We start from the raw sequence: 21835 nt of genomic DNA, 5'->3' as shown, positions 1-21835 counted from the left end.
GTTGAAAAAGAGTAGTAGGTGGAGAAATGAAATGTACAGGCAAAATAAGCTGTGAAAGACTAAACACCAAGAGAACCAAGGAACAGCACAAATCCAGAGAAGGGAGCAGAAAAATGGGAGAGATAGAAAGCATTATTCTTACGAGCGCAGATTTTCTTGCACACCAGCTTCCTCAGCATGTCTCTGCTGCGCCCTCTAACACACTCGCTCTTTTTCGCCAGGCATCTCCACAGGGTGTGCGTGTGTGTGTGGGTCTGTTTGTGCCTCTGTTGCAAGGAAGCCTCTCTCAGTACACTTATTGATGTGTGTGTGTGTGCGCACCTATTTATGGATGTGTGTGTCACAATGGCATCATTGTGCAGTCAGTGTGAAGACAAAGTCATCATGAACCGGGGGGAGGGGGGTTCAAAGGGTTTCAAGGGTCTGACTGGAAACTCATAAATGTTTCCAGTTACCCTGGTTGCTTAGACTTCTAGTCATCACCAAACTCTGAGCTAATATCGGTGAATCCAACAGGCAAAGTAGTGGTTTAACCAAGTAACAGCACATAACATACCACTTATGCCAGCTTGAATCAGCAAGTCTGTTACATTTACAATAAGCAGTGTAAACAACAGACTAATACATATAGATTTCACATTGGTTGGATATTGACTCAAGCCATGAGTAGAAGGTACTTTACTATTTACAAAATCTACTAATTTTTAATGTTTACCACAACCTCTACACTGCTCATAGACCATGAACTCTGTCTAAGCAGGTTTGCTCAACCTTATTACTACATAATAAATAAAACACCCATATGCATTTTAACACATGCAACATAACAATGTTATAATGAAGATCCTTCAACCGCAGTCTGTCCATGCACACACATTGCTGAGAAAAGATTGCAAATTAATGTTCTAACGGTAGCACTATGAACATAGTACAGGTAAAAGAAAATACTAATATTGGCACTCCTGTGTTTAAATATCCCTGAAATCCATTTTTTTGGCCACAATTCGGATGTGCTGCTGACTGGACTAGAACACACACACTTGATGCTGTCTGCTGTCTTGGCCTGTTGTTCAAGTTTTCAACTGTGCTCTGGTGGGAAACGCTGTAACCGACTGTAGGATCGATATCAATATCAGCTATCAGCTTAGATCACCTGTGTGTTCAAGCCATGATTTAAATAGACAACAGGACGAATGAAACGTGTTGTCAATGAGGTTGCTCTGTCCATACTGTCAAACTAATGAATTTGATTAAACTACGTGTACCCAGTGGGTGAGATAACAAACCCATATCATCCCAAGAACTATACATTTATTTTCTGAAGACTAACAAAATTGCAATGAGACTTTAGCACATCATCAGCAGACTGGCTCAACATTCAGCAGGTCTATATTGTATATCCCATACTGTGAAAAAAAGATATGCAGAATTACAAATGGCAGTTCAAGGCACACTCTCTGCTCTCCTAGTAAGTAAAATCTCTAAAGCACCACCTGTGTTTTGTCAGTCATTATGCATTCAGGGTGGGTGTTGTTTAACAGTAATCAGAGAGGGAAAGAAAATTGACTGTAATAATGAACAATTCAATTAGGTTTGAAGTCTGATACTTTCAGTGCCTTACAGTGTTCACACAGTGGACACACTTTAGTTGTGCCCAAATGCCTATTTATGGCAACTACCAAAAAATGTGATCGCAGGAATCATTAATATAGCAGTACATCATGAGACCACTTTGGCTAAATACAAGTATTTTTGTTTCTCTACTGAAGAATGACTAATGATAATAATGATTATAAATTGGTGATTTTAGGATATTGTTTAGAATACATAGTTTTCCTGGTAGAGTACTTTAATTTTTGTACAAGTAAAATAAATTGTAAAATGTGGATAATCTTATTAGAACCGTTACTTGAGTAAAAGATTTAAAGTAGCACTTGCAAAAAAAAAAACTAATTAAGAAGCATTTGACAACTAATTAGGTTATTTGGCAACAGTGTATAATATCATTTCAAGATTCCCGAGAATCAGGAAGTATCTCTGTGCGCAAGGGACAAGGTCAAAGGTCAAAACTGGATGCATATGATGTTTGAGCCCTCAGGTGGCACTACATTAAAAACAGTCATGATTCTCTACTGGACATCACTGCATGGGCTCAGGAACACTTCCAGAAATCATTGAACATCTGTGAACACAGTTCATTGTGCAATTTACAAATGTAAGTTAAAGCTGTATCATGCAAAGAAGAAGCCTAGATTGGTGGTTAGATGAATCAAAATGTGAAATAGTTTTTGGAAACCATGGACGCTTTGTCCTGCGGACTAAAGGGGAGAGGAGCCATCCAGCTTGTTATCAGTGAACAGTTCAAAAGCCTGTATCTCTGATGGTATGAGGGGGCATTAGTGCCTATGGTGCAGGCAGCTTACACATCTGGAAAAGCATCATCGATGCTGAAAAGTACATAGAGGTTTTAGAGCAACATATGCTCCCATCCAGACAACGTCTCTTTCAGGGAAGTCCTTGCATATTTCAGCAAGACAATGCTAAACCACATACAAGAGTCCAGGTGCTGAACTGAACTGAACTGCGTGCAGTCCAGACCGTTCACCAATAGGAAACATTTGGGGCATTAAAAAAAAATGCAGCAACAAAGGCCCAGGAATGTTAAGCAGCTAGAATCCTGCATCAGACAAGAATGGGACAACATTCCTTTCCTAAACTCCAGCAATTGGTCTCCTCACTTCCCAGATGTTTACAGACGGTTGTTAAAAGAAGAGGGAAAACTACAGAATGGTAAACATCTGTATTCCAACTTTCTTGAGATGTGTTGCTGCCACCAAATTCAAAATGAGCTAATCTTTTCCATGAAAATGTAGAATTTCTTAGTTTTAACATCTGATATGTTTATGTTCTATTGTAAAAGAAATATGGGTTAATGAGATTTGCAAATCATTGCATTTTGTTTTTATTTATGTTTTACACATTGTCCCAATTCTTTGGAATTGGGGTTGTAGTTGAGTATTACATTTTTTTACGTCTACAACCTCTGCACAGTGATACATTTTGCTATGTATGGGGCTGTGTAGCTGCTCAGAGTGGCCATGCTGACCCTTGCTCCACCATGAAATCATTAACACTAGCTGTATTAATATTGTGACTGCTTCTGGAATAATGGCTGTCATACCTCTAATGCCCACTAGATGTCACAATACATAGACACTACAACACAGTGAAGTGCTCCCAAGTTGCTGAAGCTGCATCAAAACTGCAGAGTCACCAGTAATCTGTCTCTAAACACAGCTTTATATAATAAGGAGGATTTTCTCTTCCCTCGTTCTACTCTTTAGAAAAAGAATTAACGCCCAAAGGCATGAGGGATTTAGAGGACGTTATAGAAAGTTAATTTCTTAGAAAGAGGGAGTCAGTAAACATTCTGTGCTGCATGATGGAGGTGAGTTACCCTATTTTGACTTTATCTATTCCCTGGCTCTAGGTTTTCTTTTTCCTCTCATTATTTATCTCTATCTATCATCATTCTCTCTCCTATTTGCTTTTCTGTTCTTCTCTCTCAGTCCCTGCTTTTCTGCCCCCTCCTGGTTTTCCCTGGAGGACAAAGAGACTCATGAGGAGTTTTCTGTCAGGCTCTGGGTCTTGGGGTAGTCAGCAGCCTGTGGAATTACATAAGCTGCAGATGAATGGAGATCAGCATTATGTCACAACAACAAAGATGTGTTGTTTTGCTGACAAACCAGAGAGGCGGCTGGCAGTGCGGAAAATTAAACCTCTGGCTATGAGATCAGGATTAATAAAATCAAACATTTATCTTGTTTTCACGTCGTCTCTCGTTTTTTTAAATCTCCCCCCCCCCCCCCCCAAAAAAAAAAAAAAAAAAAACGTGACCTCCTGACTTGTAAATGGTCCATTCTCTGGTTTTTGGCTTTTGGAAAGAGGAATAGCTTTTGCGATCTCAGTCAGAAAACATTTTGGTCTGCCTGCAAAGCACCAATTTGCTCTTCAACTTGTCCTCACATTTCACGAAACCCCAAAAGAAAAAGGTGTAAGAGTGAAAACCACGTTCAAAAGAGGGCTGAAGGTCAAAGCAGAGCATGTTGTACCAGTGAGATCTGTAATTCTCTAGCAATTCTCAGCCAGTGGCTTTGCCAGGTGGAACAATTATTATCAATGGAAAAAAGAACGTTCCGCACTGTATCAGATATTTTTGTGGACAATCTTATGAATCTAACTTGGACTGAAAAAAATAAATAAATAAACTACATTTGGCAGCAACACCACTTGCAACTAATTTTAAATGCCTTTAATATACTTTAATATTTTACTTTTAAGTCTCATCCAGCTGCATATTTACATTGCTTGGACAATAATGCTGTGGCTGCCACCACTAACCCTAACCCTTAAAAAAATCTACACAAAAACGTCCAGTTTTGTATGTTTTCTTATCTACCCTGAATAGGTCTAATTGGCCATCCACAGGAAGAAGACCACTTCACATGTCTACAAAGGGAGCTACACCTAACAACTCTTCCCTACTCTCACCTATTGTCCACCTAACAAGCCCATTCAGGTCAGGTAAAAAACAACATTTCCAACCAACTTTTCTCGGACTGATGAAGTTTCTTGGATGAATAGTAAAATGTCATAAACAACGGAGAAGTTCAATTGCCATGATTAAGCCTCCAAATTCCTCAATACCATGGCCTGCTCAATAGTCCAGTCGTTATCCTAACTCTAATACCTCAACTAGTCTTACTAGTAATTACTAACTCACCTACTACTAACCTTGAAATTCTAGCTTCACGTACATGAAGAGCAGATACTTGAAAGCTTGACCCAACCTTACATATGCATGGTGTGTGCTCGCGTTAAGCTACAGGGGGGCAGCTTCATCATCTTAGTGTCAGCCCTGCTCCCCTGTTCAACCCCAGCTGTTCCATTATTTTTGCTAGACCATGACATTAGGTTCTCACCAACCATCTTATCGTACTGTGTGCCAATGTGTAAAAAATGGAAAAGCCTCTCTAAAATACGATGTTTCAAGCTTACGAGTGAGAAGAAAAAAGGTCATTCATTGTGAAAGTGAGGTTATTATAGCACACAGACCGAACAGAAAGACATCTTTGTAGTCTGTTTTGTTCACAGGACAATCGGCTGTCTGTCCCACTTAGACTTAATCAACTGAATAATGATGAGATTCACCAGTGGCCCTGTGAGGCTACCAGTCTCTCATTCAGACCAACTAATCATTGACTATTCTCAACCTGCCACGATTTAAGCAATTTCTTAATCTGTCACAATAGTTGTTCAGACTTTGATAAAATCTAGGTGTAGTCAGCCTTCAGTCAGCCTCATCAGAAAATGTAAATATTACTGGTCTGAGAATAATATGCATGTTGTTGGGGAATTGCAAAAAGGACAGTATGAGGCTCTGAGAATTTGTGACGTTAGCACAAACGGGAGAATGGATGAATAAAATGGCAAATCTCAGCAAAGGCATTGGAACAGCTGTAACTTCTTCAATATCATGAAATATTTTAACTGCACAATTAAGCAGAAACGAACACAAACATTTCCCAGGGTGAGTATTTTCCACCACACTGCCCCCTGTGCTGGTGATAGGCTTCTTGTGTTAGTCCTATACAGAAGCTGCTCAACCCAGCTCCCTACCAATAAGGCTTTTTAAAACTAATTTGTAAAGATATTGAGAGTAGTTGGCAGAGATAACCCACTACGCTTTGTGCGGGCAGAGGGGCCACTGATATTCACCAAAGACTCATTTGAACCCACAGACAGAGGGCTACAGCGATCACACTTTGCAGTGATTACACAGAAGACAATGCCATCATTCAGAGGCCTGGTCACAGTTTAAAACCCAGTTTAGTCTGTTCATCACTCTCAATTTTTGTTGAATGTTACCCCAACCCCCACCCCCAACGAGGCAATGATTATCTATTATCTGTTATCACCTTCAAGAGAATTTCAGTCATATTACACCTAACTTTACTTATAGCTATATTACATTATTTAGTTAGTAAACTAGCTCTTCTTCTTGTATTGTCATCATTTCCCTTGAAAAGACAAAAAAAACAATAATTATGAATTCACATAATTGCAATTGCAACATTTAATTAAACCAATTCCCTATGAATCCTGTCCATCCTTACAAATGAAACATTGAAAAAGTTAAATACATTGCAAAATGCATCGCAATTTTTTTAGAAAACCTGTCATATCATAACAATAACAAAAACATCCATCAAAATCCTGGAGGGACTGATCATATACTCTACTAACAAGTATAGTGTGTGTATCCAATGTTTGGTATACTGTAACTCAGTTCTTGTGTGACTATTTCAACATCTAGCTGAAAGAGCAACATTAGTATTACATTAACACCACCTGATGAACAATAAAGTCTACGATTTACTCTTTTTAAAGTAAGTGTGCAACATTTCTTCAAAGATCACCAGCTCTCGGCTTGTCTCTTCAGGGGTCACCACAGTGGAACGTGTTCCAGATGTTGCTTTGGCATGAGTTTTTACGCCAGATGCCCTTCCTGCCACAACCCTCCCATTTCATCTGGGCTTGAGACCAGCACCAAGGTGGCCCTTGATGGATGGGCGGCGCCGTGGTGGGGTGGGCTTTGAACCTGCGCCCTTCTGCATCCCAACATTTCTTGTACATTTTAATAGACATTTGCTCCAACACATGTTAATGTGGAGGCGTGTGGAGGAACCACTAACTCACTGAACAGTACTGGCAGCAGTGCTGAATATTTACTTGTACTTTCTAATGCATTTTGACTGAGGCACATCCTTCTGCTCAATTAGAGAGCAACAATTTCTGCTTGATTAGTCAGCTTTTTAGTATTCTTATTATACCTGAAGGGCTGTGAAGAGCGTGGTGGAGTGTCATGAGCAAAGAACAGCTGTTACAGAGCTGGGAGGACTGGGCAAAACAGAGAGGACTGATTCTGAAACTCACTAGCTTAATTTGCACATTGCAGCTTTAGGTTCTTTAAGCTGTTTTGGTCTCCTGAAGGAAATGGAATGAATCAATTAGCATTGTTTAGATGCCAGAAATAAGGTCAATAGCTTTTCACCATTGATTCTATGACATGAAATCAGATTTTTTAAAAGCTTTTTTAAGCTTTTCAGTCAGTAAAAAAGAAAATAGCTGACAAATGACTAAATGACTCCACCAAGGGAACATTAAACATGTAGCTTTTTACTTCTGCCGAATGTATTTAGGGTTAAAATAAAACATAAATGTGTTATTCATCTGTGAAGATTATTTTGCAAATTGTGTATGGGCAAACTTTTGTTTGTAATAGAGCTTATTTTCTACAATATTCTGAAAAACCCATTACTTTTTCATCTAGGAACCTGCTAACATCAGGGTTTGCAATGTAGTCACTTAATGTGCCGTTTGTCTTTTGATGCTTGTAGTGTACATTGAGATGTTAGTGCTTTTTTACCTCAAAAGCTTTCAGGGAAATGTATGTGAACCAAAGCAGTAAAGTTGTGGGTTAGACACTGAAGCAGCAACAGTTGCTACTGTATCTGAGGCAACAGTGGGAAATGTCTATTCACATTTTCTATTTCCCAAATAATCACTCTTTAAAAAGAAAATCTGAATGCATCACATTCAATGCACAGATTTAAAAAATTTTTAAGCTGAAAAAGCCAATAGCAGCACAGGCTGAAAAACGAGAGCACATACACCCACACAGACAATCCATACACGCTCAAAAAAAACACATTAAGCTCTTTGCAAAGCTGCACACACACTGTTCGCCTATTTGTGTTGATCAAAGGACTTCCTTAGATTCCTTCTTCTGCCTTTATCCCTCCTTTCTCTTGCCAATCCACTGCTGTTAACCATTTCTTCCATGGTGTAGCAAAACACATGACACTGCACACAGAGGCACACATGCAGGCAAACATTGCTTCAGCACCAATGCAGACACAGTGACATTTGTATCGTTGCAAATCCATGAGACTGGTAGACCCAGATGGCACAGACATGTGAATTACTTTTTATCTTTATAGCTCTTACACACGTGCCATTTCACTTTAATATATTTTTATAGTGGTCGAGAGATGTGGCACCGCAAATGCTTCAAACTCGCTGACATGATAGGGATGAAGGTGACCACTGTGAGCTCTCAGTTTGCTGCTTATTACAGCTGAACTCTGGGGAAAAGACAGACTTGCAATGTATGCAGTGTTTCTGTAACAAAATGGCAGTGAAAGGCACTAAAACACACACACACACTCACAAACATAAGGATTTAGCCAATTGCAAAGGCATTTGTGAGACTGTTGTAGAGACTGCGAACTCATTGGCTGGTGTATCATAGACCCATTGAACACATATTCGCAGTTTTGTCCGTTTTCTGAAGTAACTTCTCCCTGGTTATAAATACTGCCTTTATTTAAAGCTTCAGTTTGCAATATGCATTGATATGCTATAAACAGAACTGTACCAGAACCAGAGTAAGCCTTAAAAAATTGACAGTCCCACATAAGCTGTACTTATAATTCTGTGATTAATCTATGCAAAGCCTATGCTGCAGGCTAAGTAAGTGTCCCATGTTGTTGTGAGCATTAATAATTGTGTGCTGGTGTGTCTGCGTTGTCTTTAATTACACCATGGTAGTTTATGGTGGAGTTTGTATGTCAACCTGTTGAGTTTTATAGGCCACTGTGGTGAGTTTTTTGGTGTGGTACAAACAATGATGGACAAAATTGTGTGGATCATTTTGGAGTTGGAACTAATACTTGCAGACTTTAGTTTGATGTTAATTGAAATTGAAAGGTGTTGGAGGAGATGGTCTGTATGAAGCTCTGAACCAATCCAAAAAGGGCCAAGTGGACCTATCAGTTTTTATGATCTGGATCGTTGCAAAGTGTCGCATATCTATGGCAAACATTTGACAGATGCAAAATTCAAGCTTTAGACACACAGAAGTCAGAGCTTTGTTGTTTAAAGGTTAACTAATTAGCTATTGTTAGCTATTGGAACTTGGTTAGATACAATTGAAAATGTCGCCATCATAGGCTTTTTTAAACATTTGCTTCCACTTTACAGACTTAACAATTCATCCCTCAATTGAGGTAATAATAAGCAGATTAAGTGGACCTGCAAACCATTTCATAGCCAATACTGCACCCTGACCAGGCACTGTATCAGCACTCAAACAGTGTCAGGGATACTCCTTACTGCTCACTCATGACTTTGTAGTAAAAAGTGTCTAATATTTTTAGCATTCAATTTGGATTTAAACATTTATTCATAACATACATGCTCTATTCAGTATTCTGTATCAGTACTCTGTACCCGTGAGTTCAGGGTCGCCACGGCAGATCATTGGTCTGCATGTTGATTTGGCATTGTTTTTTTTTTTTTTTAAATGACGGATGCCCTTCCTGATGCAACCCTCCCCGCTTTCTACTGTGGTTGGGACTGGCACTGCGTGGCTGGAGATGCGAATGGGCTGTTGGGGGTTTAGTGTTTTGCCCAGGGACATTTCGACATGTGGTTGAGAAGAGCAGGGTGCGACACTCTGAACCTATGGTCAGTAGGCGGCCCCTCTACCAACTCAGCCACTGTCACCCCTTATTTCCTAGGCATAATAAAGTAATAAAATAAGTGAAATCACATCTGAGATCCATCAGTGTGAAAAATGGAAATCAATAAAATGGACTGAGGTGAAGTGGAAAACAGTCCTGTGGTCTGAAGATTCATAATGTGAAATTCCTTCTTAACATAACAGACACGGCCTCCTCAGTGCTATAGAAGAGAGAAAAGATCTGAGCACAGTTCAAAAGCCAACAGAGCTGTGCATTCATTCACACAGCATTAGTAACTTCTGTGAATTCACTTTTGATGCTGATGAAATATACTGTACAGATTTTGGCACAACATTGTCTTTTTTAGAGAAAGTCTTGATTTTTTTCAGCAACACAATGTCAAACCGCAATCTGTATGTATTACAACAGCGGGGATCAGTAGTAAGAGTCCAGGTAAATTGACCTGCCCACAGTCGTGACTTGTCACCCACTGAAAATATCTGTATCATTATGAAGTAAAAAAACACAATAGATGGCACTAATTTCTCCTCATTTCCTAAACATAGGCCTTATCTCAACGTTTCTAAAACATGTTTCTGGCATCAAATTCTGTAATTTATTATTTTTTTTCTGTTTTACATTTCTCAGTTTCAACAAAACAAACAAACAAAAAAAAACCCCAAACCCTAGCACACTGTGCCAAGACTAATATAATTTAATCACACAGTTTTGGTTGCTTGGGACTTCACTTTCACTAATCAGCATTTTTTTTGTCAAACTGCAATAAATTGCACATTTTTATACTTTCTTTAACAATTCTTGAGGATTGTAATCCAAAATTATTCTAATGACATACATGAAAGGAATTGAATACACTCTATAATAAATTATGCAGATTATAGAAAGCCAAACAGTGTATTAACTGACAGATCCTGTGTCTGCTCTCATCATGCTTTAGGCAAGCTGTCACTCAAGGTGCCGAGTAGAGACAGTTTCCACAGTAGACATGACAAGAGGCATGAAATGCAGCAGTGTAAATGGTACAACTACCCTGCACTGGATGCAATACAGTTTTTTCATGAGTTAAGATACCAGAGAGAAAGTACAGAGAGTTTATCATTAACAGGACTGAGCTGAAAAAAGTGCAGATTGCATAACAGAGTTAAGAATGTTATTTTCTACTTATTAAACAGCACTTTGTCATCACTTCACAACCTCTAGGAAAACAGTTAATCTATTTGTCATTCATCTGTGATTTGTGTGATAAATGCGTGTGATCCCTCCTTGGTGAATAGGAATCTCATTCTATTTCCAGTCCTACCTTCCCCTGCTGTCATGGTGCACGGCCACCTTCAGCACTGAAGCCACAGAGAAACGCTGCTACACAGCTAGCACAGTAGATTTGCTGTGTCCCTCTCTCCTTTTGGTCTCCGTCTTGTATGTCCCACTTACTGTTTACCTCTCAGCTGCTACAGAAATGGCTGCTTTGTTTTGCTCAGTATACTCTGTTCTGTCATTCCCTCTAGAGTCTCTCTTCTCTCCCCCCTACTGCTCAGTCTCCTCCCCTCTCCCTCCTCTTATCCTTTTTGAGTACTGTTTTTTGAGAACACCATTGCAAAGTCGCTCCCCATTGCCTTGATGTCTTTCATGAGCAGATCTCAAATATTAAGAAGCACGTGGTCATACATAAGTTGGGATATTTTTACTGTTTCATGTAATCAAATTTTAAAATTCAAATAAAGTCCCTTGTTTTTTTGTTTATATCTGTATGTTGATGTCCAAATGACAATTAATATACAGAATCCCCCTTCTTTGCCAGTACCCCTCTCCCTCATCTACTGACTTTATTTGCGAGCTGTTAGCACAATTGTCAAACCAAGCTAAGGCCTGTATGTGGCAGCGCAGCTCATTCTCACGTCAACACCAAACATTCTTCTCACCTCTGAGGCAAATGGATTTAAATTAAAATGAGCAGTCATCTGCAACTCATTGAGAGGTGAATAATTGATGCTCCACTCACTGCTCAAATTAGTCATATTCGCATATTTCGGATTTCAGCAACTAAGTCATCTGTTTACCTTGTGATTTATTATTATTACTTTATTTTAAGTTTATATGCTTTACTCTGACTTCATGGTAAAATAATCATTAAGAACTTTGGGTCTCCCTTTAATGTCTACTCCAATTATTCAGTGTTCCAAATAGAGTTATGTGCAAAAGTTAGTAACCCCTTATTTTGAAATGGCAAATATGATAAACCAGAGGGTTTTTTTTCAACATAATATTTAATGTGGACAGCACGGTGGTGGAGTGGTTAGCCCTGCCGCCTAACAGCCTTTCTGTGTGGAGTTAGCATGTTCTCCCTGTACCTGTGTGGGTTTCCTCTAAAAATAGGTGTGATTGTGAGTGTGCATGCTTGTTTTTTCAGTGTATGTCTAGGATGTACCCCGCCTCTCGCACAATGACAGCTGGTTTAGTCATAATGCACAATTAGTAATTAAAGTCAATTTTTAATTAATTTATAACATACACATTGTCCAATCGTAATGCAAAGTTTCACTGCTTTAAGAACATTAAACAACATTCATACAAGCTGAATGTACATAATTATTGTACCAGGTTTAGGGTTAAGTTAGCATCCTCTTACTTACAGTTTCAATTTAAGGAGATGCAAACTTAACCCTAAACCTAACATAATAATGTTGCTCATTCAATTAAAGCAAATTTTCTCTCTTTTTGTTATCTTTTTGTGATTTGTAACCTTTTGTAATAATTGTTCATTGAAAGTGATCTTTTTGCCAATTTTAAATGAATTGCTTAGCTGAGTATAGCCAACTAAGTCATTGTTAGCAATTCCAGTTTATAAAAATGCATTGTGCATGTGCATATTTGTATGCAAACACATACAAATACTGTAGCAACATGTCCACAGAAAAAGTACTCTTGATGCTAAATTTTGAGGTTGTGTTTGGTGAGGTTAATGGCCATTTTCAAACAAACTTACTGCCAATATTTAACAATATTTATAATCTTCCCTGACAACTGTTTGTATGGTTGCCATCATCATTTGTTATAATCCACAAAGTCAGGTCTAACATGCAATGATTAGGGCAGAGCAAGAGGATTCAGATGGACAATCCAAACTAACACATTTTACTAAATAAGATGATTTTCTTTTTTTAAACCCAATTTAATTATGTTGTTTTAGGGTGGCAGGCAGCCATGATGCAAATGCTGAGCCCCATCTAACTCCATTCCCCTCAGCTCAGCTGTTTTCCCTAGTAGATGTAGTCAGCTGAAAACGGGACAGTCAGCAGTAAAGGGGGTGTCAGAGAGAGTCCACCTGCACAGAGGTCACAACTCCACTGACACAGCAATCAACAAGGAAGCAACCTTTTATTGAAATTGTGCCTTTTTTCACATTTGTTTTGTCTACAGGGATGCTCTGACACTTAGGCTTCAGAAGATGCCCATTTCCTGTGGAGAAAAACTCATCCTTTCTAGCTACTGTATGCATCAGGTCTGCAACGCCTCCTTTATTCTCCACGCACGCACGCACGCACACACATACACACACGATTCAGTCTAAAAGAAAACACCTGAATGGAGTGTGAGAAAAAGATTAGAGGTAATACAGGCGAGCAACAGCTGGCAAAAAGGCGAAAGAAGTGTGATGAAAGTGAAGAAATCTCCTGACTTCCTTTAGCTTAAAAAACTCTTTAAAATTAAAAAAAAAAAAAAGAACAGTAAGCTAAACATAATGACATATCATCCTTACCTGAGCCAGAGGATGAGATCATGTTGCCAGATCTTTGGACTTCATCAAATTTGTTGAAGATTACATTCAGCCTACAAAAGTGGAAAGACAACTTTAAACAGTTTTAAACGAATTAATGACTAAAGGATATGAAAAACAAAAAAGCAAAGGGAGTTGAAATTTGGCAGAAAATTGAAGCAGAGAGATTGGACCTGCTGCCTGCAGGTAGAGGTCCCTCTGCTCTATGCAACAGGGGTGGCCAAGACAAAAATAGACAGCATCCAAAACTGCCACACTGATGACTATCTGGCACTAGGGCCAGAGAAAAAAGAGAAGGGGGGAATGCAGAGACATATGGTCCAGTGTAAAAAAAGTACAAAGAGGACGGAAAGGTAGATTTAATAGAGAGAAAAATCAGGTGGGTTGTTCTATCATGAGCCTGCTTCAAATGGACCATGCACAAAAAAATAATAAAAGGCATAAAATAACATTTGCAGTAGAGGTAAGTATGAAATTAATCCTGAGGTATGCATCATTTTAGTTGCTCATCTTAAAAAAACGTACACAATACAATAAATCTCTTGTTCATATTTGTATTCAAAAGTGCAATTCTTGAGAAACCCAACGGTTAGAACAATGTAGAGTGTGTAGTATTGTTGTCCGATGCATCTTTGTGCCTAAACATGGCAGCATGTTTCCTATGGAAACCAGTTTGAAAACACGAGAGGATGATATTCTGACAGTTATACAACACACTGAAAGGGACAGAGAGTCACAGGGTGGAGAACTCCTGCCGTCATACCGTGACTGTGGCAGACCCTTTTTGCTGAGGTCCATCCTCACCCTCTCACCCACATGTCTGTAGATCTCCACCAAGCAGCTCATGGCTCCGTCACGTACCTGATGACCACATTAACAGACAAAATCCTTAGGGACTGAAATCCATGCTAGTATTACTTCAAAATTTTGCTTTGCTCATTTAACCTTTTTAGTAGCTGTCATTTCATTTCCTTTGCAATAACTTAAGTAAGTTAAGTATGAACCTTTAGAAAAATGTATCCTGCACTGTCTCATTCTGCCACTATGGGGAAGCTGAATTATTCTAACCTGATAGCTCTTTGTGTCTAAATTTGACGTAGCAAGACTCCCTCCAATTCAAATTATGGAAGAAAACAAGCAAATCCTTACATTTTTATTTAATAAGTATCTTAAATTATTAAAACTATTGTAACAAATAATTTGACATGATTATGTTGTTTGTTGTTTTTTTTACATCAAACAGTGGCAGAGGAGATAAAACTCTGTTTCTGGCATACCTGACTTGTGGGGTCCCCCAAAAGGTTACATATGTGGGGAACTATTTTACTGAGAGTCAGGCCTTGAGCTCCATATCTGGAAGACGAGAACAGAATAGACGTAAGAGATTACACAAGGAGATAAACATACACACACTTATTGTCATAGTAGTTAAATAAAATCCTGTTGAAATGCAAGAAAAAAACTTTCAGTAAAGTAAACTACAGTTTTCTGCTTTAAGGAGAACAGACATCTCGACTGTAATCCATTCACAGAAGGAATACTTTGTATTCACAAATTGGAAAACGGGCAAACCTACGGGCAAGATTAATTTTATGAAATGGAAAAGACATTTACTTCACCACAACCATTACAGGCAAAATGCTACAGAAGAGTTTGACTTACGTGCTCAGTGTGGCGATGAGGCAAAGGCACACTCCTTCTCTGGTCCTATTGTTTTTATGTTTGAAGCCTCCCAGCATCCTATCCCATACATACTGTAACGACATCCATCACAGACAGTATAGTCAGACCAATGATGGACTTTTGGAGGTTGATGCTGATTATAATTGTACACACACAAAAACATAATAACCTTTGTTTAAAAACTATAGCATTTTACAACGTGAAAACGTGTTAATTATCTGGACAAATTATGTAATAGTGACAAAGTGTATGTTATGGTGGCATTGGGTTTGTCTGTACCGCAGTTTCTTATCCCTTAGAAGCCAATGTACATTTCAGTATACACGATACCAATATCAGCATAGCTGATTTACTGGGTAGCCCAAGAAGGTCATCTTCTACAAAAGCCTCTAACCATTTTATGCTTCCTAACTTGATACCAAACCTAACCCTTGTATTATGTTGAAAAAAAATCACATTGATTATGTTGCACTGTGTAAATCCACTCAGAACTGTCAAAAAACGGGGTTAAAACAACAGCAACTTTATTTTCCATTAGATTAAACACTTAAAAGACAGACATACAATACAATTTGAAATTCCAGAATTATTTGTAAGAACTATTTAGTTAGAAGTTTTTCCTTCTTCTCAAACACATTTCTTTTTAACTTGCCCCACTTTCTCAGATTTTCAATGTTGTCCACATGATGGACATAATGTAACTGTGTGCTTTCTGCAGATTTAATTCTTGCATTTCACACAAAAGGTGCTTGTTTTGCTGTCCTTTCGGGAGGGACTGTCCTGGCATCTCTTCCGTTTCTTTACACCTGTATCCACTGGATCCATTGCATATTGGTTGGATGGCACAAACTTGACCTTTTCAATGACAGCTGCAGCTGCTGGGGACCGAGCTGGCCTGGGTCGCCTCTGGATTTTGGGAGTGACAAGGGTTTTGCCCAGTTCTTCCAGGAAAAGCCGACGTCTGTACAATTTCAGTTTCAGTGCACAGGACATAGGCATTGTAAGCAGACACATCCACAATGTTTTAGAAAATCACCAAGGGCCAGATTGTCAACTCCTCCTTTGGTGGAGTTGTAGTCCAGGAAAATTTGTGGCTTCTTGTCTTCTCTTGCGCTCAGAGATGCATCTGTGTGCATTGTGCTCATGACAAGAACATTCTTGTTTCTCTTTGAGCAGTATGAACCAACTGTTGCTTTCTCAGTGAAAACAAATATTGAGGAATGCAGAGATCTTCCCTGCATTTTCAGAATTTTCTTCTTTCTCTTCTGAAGTTCATCTCCAAGGCGGTAGGATGTAAAGAAGTTGTCACAAGTGATGTTATGGCCTTGCAGCACTTCACTCATCTCCAGCACCACACGGATCCCCTGATTTTTCTCAGATGCTCCTCCAGGTAGCTTCCCAGTGTCCACTTGCATATTCCATGCATAGCTAGATTTTGCATCCCAAGCTGCCCCTATCTTGATGCCATACTTGGACGGCTTGCATATACTGTCAGAAGGGACAGCGACCCCTGAATGGAACAAGGCGCTCATCTACAGTAACATGGGGGGCAGGATTGTACAACAAAGGTAGAATTTTGACGCATTTATCCCTAAACATCTCTGATTGCAGCTAGTTTGTCTCTTTCACGTCGACCAGCTCTGGTGTCGCGGTTGTCAAATCGGATCACACGAGATATCATGTGAAATGTCTCCAGAGACATTGTTGCTCGAAAGATTTTTTTTTTCTTTGGGTCTAAATGTCTATTCAGAGGCAATCAAAATATAAATAATTAGGCAATCAAAACAAATTACGTCAAAGAGACACGATTAATTTGGATCTGAACAGCTTCTTACCCACATTAAAGTGTCTGGGTCAAAATGACCCGCAACATCATCTTTGTATACAAACTCTGCACAGACATTCCAGGACACATCAAAGTGTCCATATTTTACACACCAATTAATGACCCCAGATGAGCAAAAGTCACAAACTTTCATGAAGAAAAAGAAAGGATAACCAGTACTTTGGACAACAAAAAAACTGAAATGGCTCAAATTGACCTTAACATAATATGAAGGCTAGTAAATCATTTGTTTGTTTCATTAACACACACTAATTAATATTGCAAAAGGTACCTAAACAAAAATACTGGAGTATAAATGTGACGGATTGACTCAGGATATTTGATGGTATTAGTGATTCTGATATAGATACATAGATAGATACATAGAGAGAGAGATAAGTGTGGTGTCAGCTAACTGGGGTAAGACAATAAGATTAGTGACAATAGCTCAGTGGTGAGTTTAACCACATCAAACACATTTTAAAACTTAACTACAAAAACTCCAGATTAAGACTGAGACTGTTTTGTTGCTAGTTTTTATTTGTATTTTTTTGGGGTCTACAAAGATAAGTGTTGCCAAGCTGGAAACAGTGCTTTGCACACTAGAAAGTCAGGTGAGTGCACAAGGCATACACTCCCCTTCCTGAACAGACCGACTGGTCATCTCTTTATTTATTAGAGGCGCAGATAATGAGCAAACTACATACAAACAGAGATTTGTCATTTTATTAATTTGCAACCTTTTGTGGTTATAGAGTATAATTTATTGATGTCACTGATGGTTATTCAGTAGAACAGAAGCATAAAGTGAAAATTAATACTAGCTGCAATTCTACACTAATCATCATTTGAAAGAATTCCTGACCTGAGGCTGTGTGCTGTTATTCTAAACTATTGGAAAAAATGACCTCTGTGTTGGTACCTGTGGGGTGGCAGCTTGTTCCATGATCTTTAGCAGCACTGTTTGGTCTTGCTCTCGTACTTGATCTTTGGCATCTCCCAATCGGTCGATAAGGCTGGGCAGAACTGTGGGACGCAGAAGGAGACATTTAACAACACGGATAATATATACTGGGCATAATAAAGATGTGAACGGGTTTGGTGTATTAAACACTGCTAATAGGTTTTATGTAGGGCTTAATTAAACTTACTCACTAATAACTTAAAAACCAGTGACCCAATGTTGAATCTTAACAAGACTACTTTTACTTCTGGCTGTGACCTCTGGGCTGTCCAAGAAGCCAGGACAGGAGGAGGACATTCAATTGTACATTGATTCCTATTCAAACTAAGTACAAAGAATGAAAAAGCGATGGAAACCTAATATTAAAAAAAAGTCTTTATTTAAACGAGAAAATCTAAATACAAGTTATAACTAAAAAGCTACTTCATAAAAAAAAAGAGGAATCTTACCTGTTCCCACCTGGGCACGAAACCGGTCCTGTAACCTTGTCACTAAGGCAGATAAGAGGTCCAACCCGAGCAGAGCCACCTAAAAGAGAAAGAACAGAAAAGGAAATATTATCTGAATACAAATTTAAGACATTTCATCACAATAAACCATAGAAAAAGTCTTTATCATAAATATATCTGATATTCAGGAGTAAATGGCAGAATCAGCCTAGACTGAGACCTCTATTTAAATTGGTCAGCTGCTAAGCATTATGGGTAACCTGTACATTTTTAGTTTTTTTTTAGTTTTTTTGTGTTTATGAAAAAACATTGTCAAATTAAAAAGATACATTGTTACAGTAATACCAACTTAAATTTATTTTAACTGCTGCACCATGACGTTACTCCCTCTGTCCATACATTGATAGAATTACCTTAATCTCCCCAATGCAGCTTTCCTTGTTAAGGAGTCAGAGAGCTGTTCAGTGAATGCATAGTGAGAGCAGCCCTGCTAACACCATGACAACACATAAGCATCACCTGGATACTTTTCCATGGTATGATGCAATTTTTGGGGAACTTTTGATATATGTTTAAACCAAATAACAAGCAGTATCTTGATATTGTTGCTGTACTGCCATCTGGTGGGCTCTTAATATATCATTAAGGGTCCTGAGACCCTTATACTACATTACATCAGTATCTAAGTAGATAGATTTATTCTCCTCATGAGTCCTAGGAGTTGACATCCACAGAATAGTTTCTCCCACTGGACATGGGTTGTGAACTAGAGCTAGTGGGTGTCCTGGCAGAAGGCCCAATCCTCAAAACAGGCCTTTTGTTTCCCAACTTGAGAGAATCACAGTAATTAGACTGCTGGTAGGGCCCAAACAAAGACTGGATGAGAGCTCAGAGAGGGATCGGTGAAGTTAAAACAATGGTGGAAACCTGCATAAAAACAAATCTTGGTTTCAGTGTGGGTCTTTCTATCATTTGCTACAGTGTGTCAGCAGGAGGTAAACACTCTTTCTTGTCCCCTCTCTGAACTCAGGCAAGGTGAGTCACAAAGGGACCATGGCAACAACTGCAGCCTGTTTTAAGTGTTCAACAGGACGAACACAGGGGAAGACAACAGTGCAGTGCAGATGAGCAGACAGGCTCCTGTTTGTGGGTCATAAATGCTTCTCTTTTACTCCAATCCATTACCAGATCCCCACCGCACTTTTCCACATTAACGCTTTTAATTACATCAATACGTATTGGACCATAATGTCTCTACTTTTCTCTTTACCCTTAGGAGTAAATAATGAAAACTAAATTACCTAGAGATCTACAGCCGTATCTTAGATGTGAAATACACAATGAAGGTCACCATATGAAACTGTAGCAAATTAATATATTTACCATAGGTGCTGACACTGTTTGTTATGCATTATCTTTATATTCAGCCACACAGTCCTGTGTTTGCTTCCTGCCTTTACACATCTTTCAGGGATCATCTAGGTCCATGCCTTTGTCCATCTTTTAGGTTCCAATACACAGACCAAAAACCTACATTCAAAAGCATTCCACAGCCTGACCTTTTAAGAACCTCTGGTGCTTGGATAGTATGTACAAAACTCAAAAACAAATCATGCAATAACCGATAAACATCATAACTCTCTTCTTTCTTGTGGTTTCAGAGGTTACCAGCACTTAACACACCATAGATCAGTCTTTACCACTCTCATTCTGACTCTTGGAAAAGACAGACCTTGGTTATGGGTCTATCAAACTCGCTGGTCCTCTTCCTGATACAAACCTGCCGGACTAGACCTCGTTCAACCTTTATTGTGTGGATGATTCAGCCTTTATTGTGTGAACTGCCAACACAATGTCCCCAGGGACACATTTCTAAAAGAGATCCGCCATATACTGGACTAGATTAGTCAACACATGGTTGCGACCACCATGGCCAATCCTTTCATGGATGCCCTGCAGTATAAGCGGAGATACTCTATGATCTTTACTTAGAATAGCAGGGCGTTTGGATTCCTCAGGCATAGCAGCTCGGCTGAGCCTTCCACCTACACGAAGAATTCCATCTTGAAGGACTGGATTAAGTTTATGTACGTGGCTGCTCCCTTTCACTGGTTCTTCCTATAGCAGAACTGAAATTTTCTCCTGAATATTCTTCCGCTGGCAGTGATGTATTATTTCCGCCTCTGCCGTTTTAAGCGTGTCCATGATGAGTACTACTCTATCAACCCCTGCATTATATCTGCGCTTTCTTCAGCTGCAAGAACATTTACTGTGACATTTCTTTTCACCTCAGGATCAGCTACTATTACAAGTCTGGATTCCTTGGCCATTTCTCGACTGCCTGTATAAGGAAGTCTGGTCCAGATACCCACAGCTTATTTCGCAGAAAGGCTTTCACATTCTGACACCTTGCAGGATTAAGCTGAGAGCTTACGTAGTGCCACATTTGAGGTCTGCTGAATCGCTGACACCGTATTAGCTACAAATGTGCCAAACCTTAATGTCTCATTTCTGATGTATTTTCTGTTTCCAATACTGTGTCCAATACACAGACTCTTGCAGTGATAGCTCTAACCCCTTCCTTAGCATTTATTGCCAAGGTGCTAAAGTAAGCTACAAATGAAGGATAGTCATGTGCTTTAAGGGGGCAACTCTTGCCTTTTCCAACACAAAGGCGCTGTGAACTTTGTTACTACTGTTTTGCTGGACTAAGTATGTTACTGTCCCATAGCCATCTCATCTGTTGTCATCTGTTGAGACAGTCTCAACTGATTTTAGGCAGTCCTCTACATCAGAATTTTGCAGCACCGTATTTTGTGTGCAAGCATCGAACAGATGCGTGTTGTCCTCTGCACATCACCTGAGAGCATAGCTCGGCACAACTAAGCAACAAAGTGGCTCCAAACAAATGCACCTTCATCCTGTATTCTGCCAGCGGCTAACTGGTGTCACCATCTGGCCACCACAAGAATTTGAGTAGGTCAGCATGGTCTGACAGGACCTTTACCTGGTGGAACATAGCATCCACGTCTGCCACTATTGCCACAGGCTCCTGACGAAACATAGTCAGAACACCAATGATTGTACTACTAAGATTTGTTCATTCAATCAGGTCCCCTGATAAGAAGAACCGCAGTCAAACACCACACAAAGCTTATGCTTTTTAGGGGGATACTCTCCATGATGTGGAATATACCAAACCTTTCCATCACTGCGGTCAAGGTCCTTATATGGAACCTTTACTGCATATCCTTTGGTGATCGTATCATTCATGAAGGAAATATAATCCATTCTAAATGTTGTTCTGGTATAGCACGATTGTTTAATGGAAGATCAATGCAGTAGTGTCTGTTTACCAATCTAGCAGATTGTGACACTCTATCCATGATGATCTGCCTTAGACATCTCCTGCTACTTGACCACCCTCAGGAAAGTCATACTTAAACTGCTGACTCCACAGGTCTTCCAGCTTGGCAACAGATATAGGATTTGACACAACTTGCCTTCCTTCAACTTTGGTTCTGTTACTAC

At 39.3% G+C, this 21835-nt stretch overlaps 1 protein-coding gene, 1 non-coding gene and 1 pseudogene across 48 annotated transcripts in view; 1 reads left to right on the top strand and 2 right to left on the bottom strand.

The window, feature by feature from the left end:
• clasp1a (cytoplasmic linker associated protein 1a) overlaps nucleotides 1-21835 on the bottom strand; it is a 79214-nt gene that overhangs the window by 35009 nt on the left and 22370 nt on the right. For 43 of the 47 annotated variants that reach the window (XM_067516628.1, XM_067516596.1, XM_067516592.1 and 40 more), the window contains exons 3-8: nucleotides 18305-18383; nucleotides 17814-17917; nucleotides 15046-15137; nucleotides 14661-14736; nucleotides 14147-14244; nucleotides 13366-13436 (exon numbers count right to left, since the gene is read on the bottom strand). In XM_067516628.1, coding sequence (XP_067372729.1) covers nucleotides 13366-13436; nucleotides 14147-14244; nucleotides 14661-14736; nucleotides 15046-15137; nucleotides 17814-17917; nucleotides 18305-18383 — 520 coding nt within the window. Of the gene's footprint in view, nucleotides 1-142; nucleotides 253-10908; nucleotides 11134-13365; nucleotides 13437-14146; nucleotides 14245-14660; nucleotides 14737-15045; nucleotides 15138-17813; nucleotides 17918-18304; nucleotides 18384-21835 lie in introns of those variants that run through there. The other 4 variants (XM_067516639.1, XM_067516640.1, XM_067516627.1 and 1 more) reach the window with 3 other exon arrangements.
• Nucleotides 15407-16819, bottom strand: LOC137132806 (piggyBac transposable element-derived protein 4-like; annotated as a pseudogene).
• Nucleotides 18736-18862, top strand: LOC137133656 (U4atac minor spliceosomal RNA). Its single transcript, XR_010915275.1, has one exon. It is a non-coding gene; the product is annotated as a U4atac minor spliceosomal RNA (small nuclear RNA).

The sequence above is a fragment of the Channa argus genome, chromosome 9 (genome assembly GCF_033026475.1).
Source record: "Channa argus isolate prfri chromosome 9, Channa argus male v1.0, whole genome shotgun sequence".
Taxonomy (NCBI): Eukaryota; Metazoa; Chordata; class Actinopteri; order Anabantiformes; family Channidae; genus Channa; species Channa argus.
The sequence above is the reverse complement of the archived record's forward strand: the minus strand, read 5'-3'. Positions and strand labels throughout refer to the sequence as shown.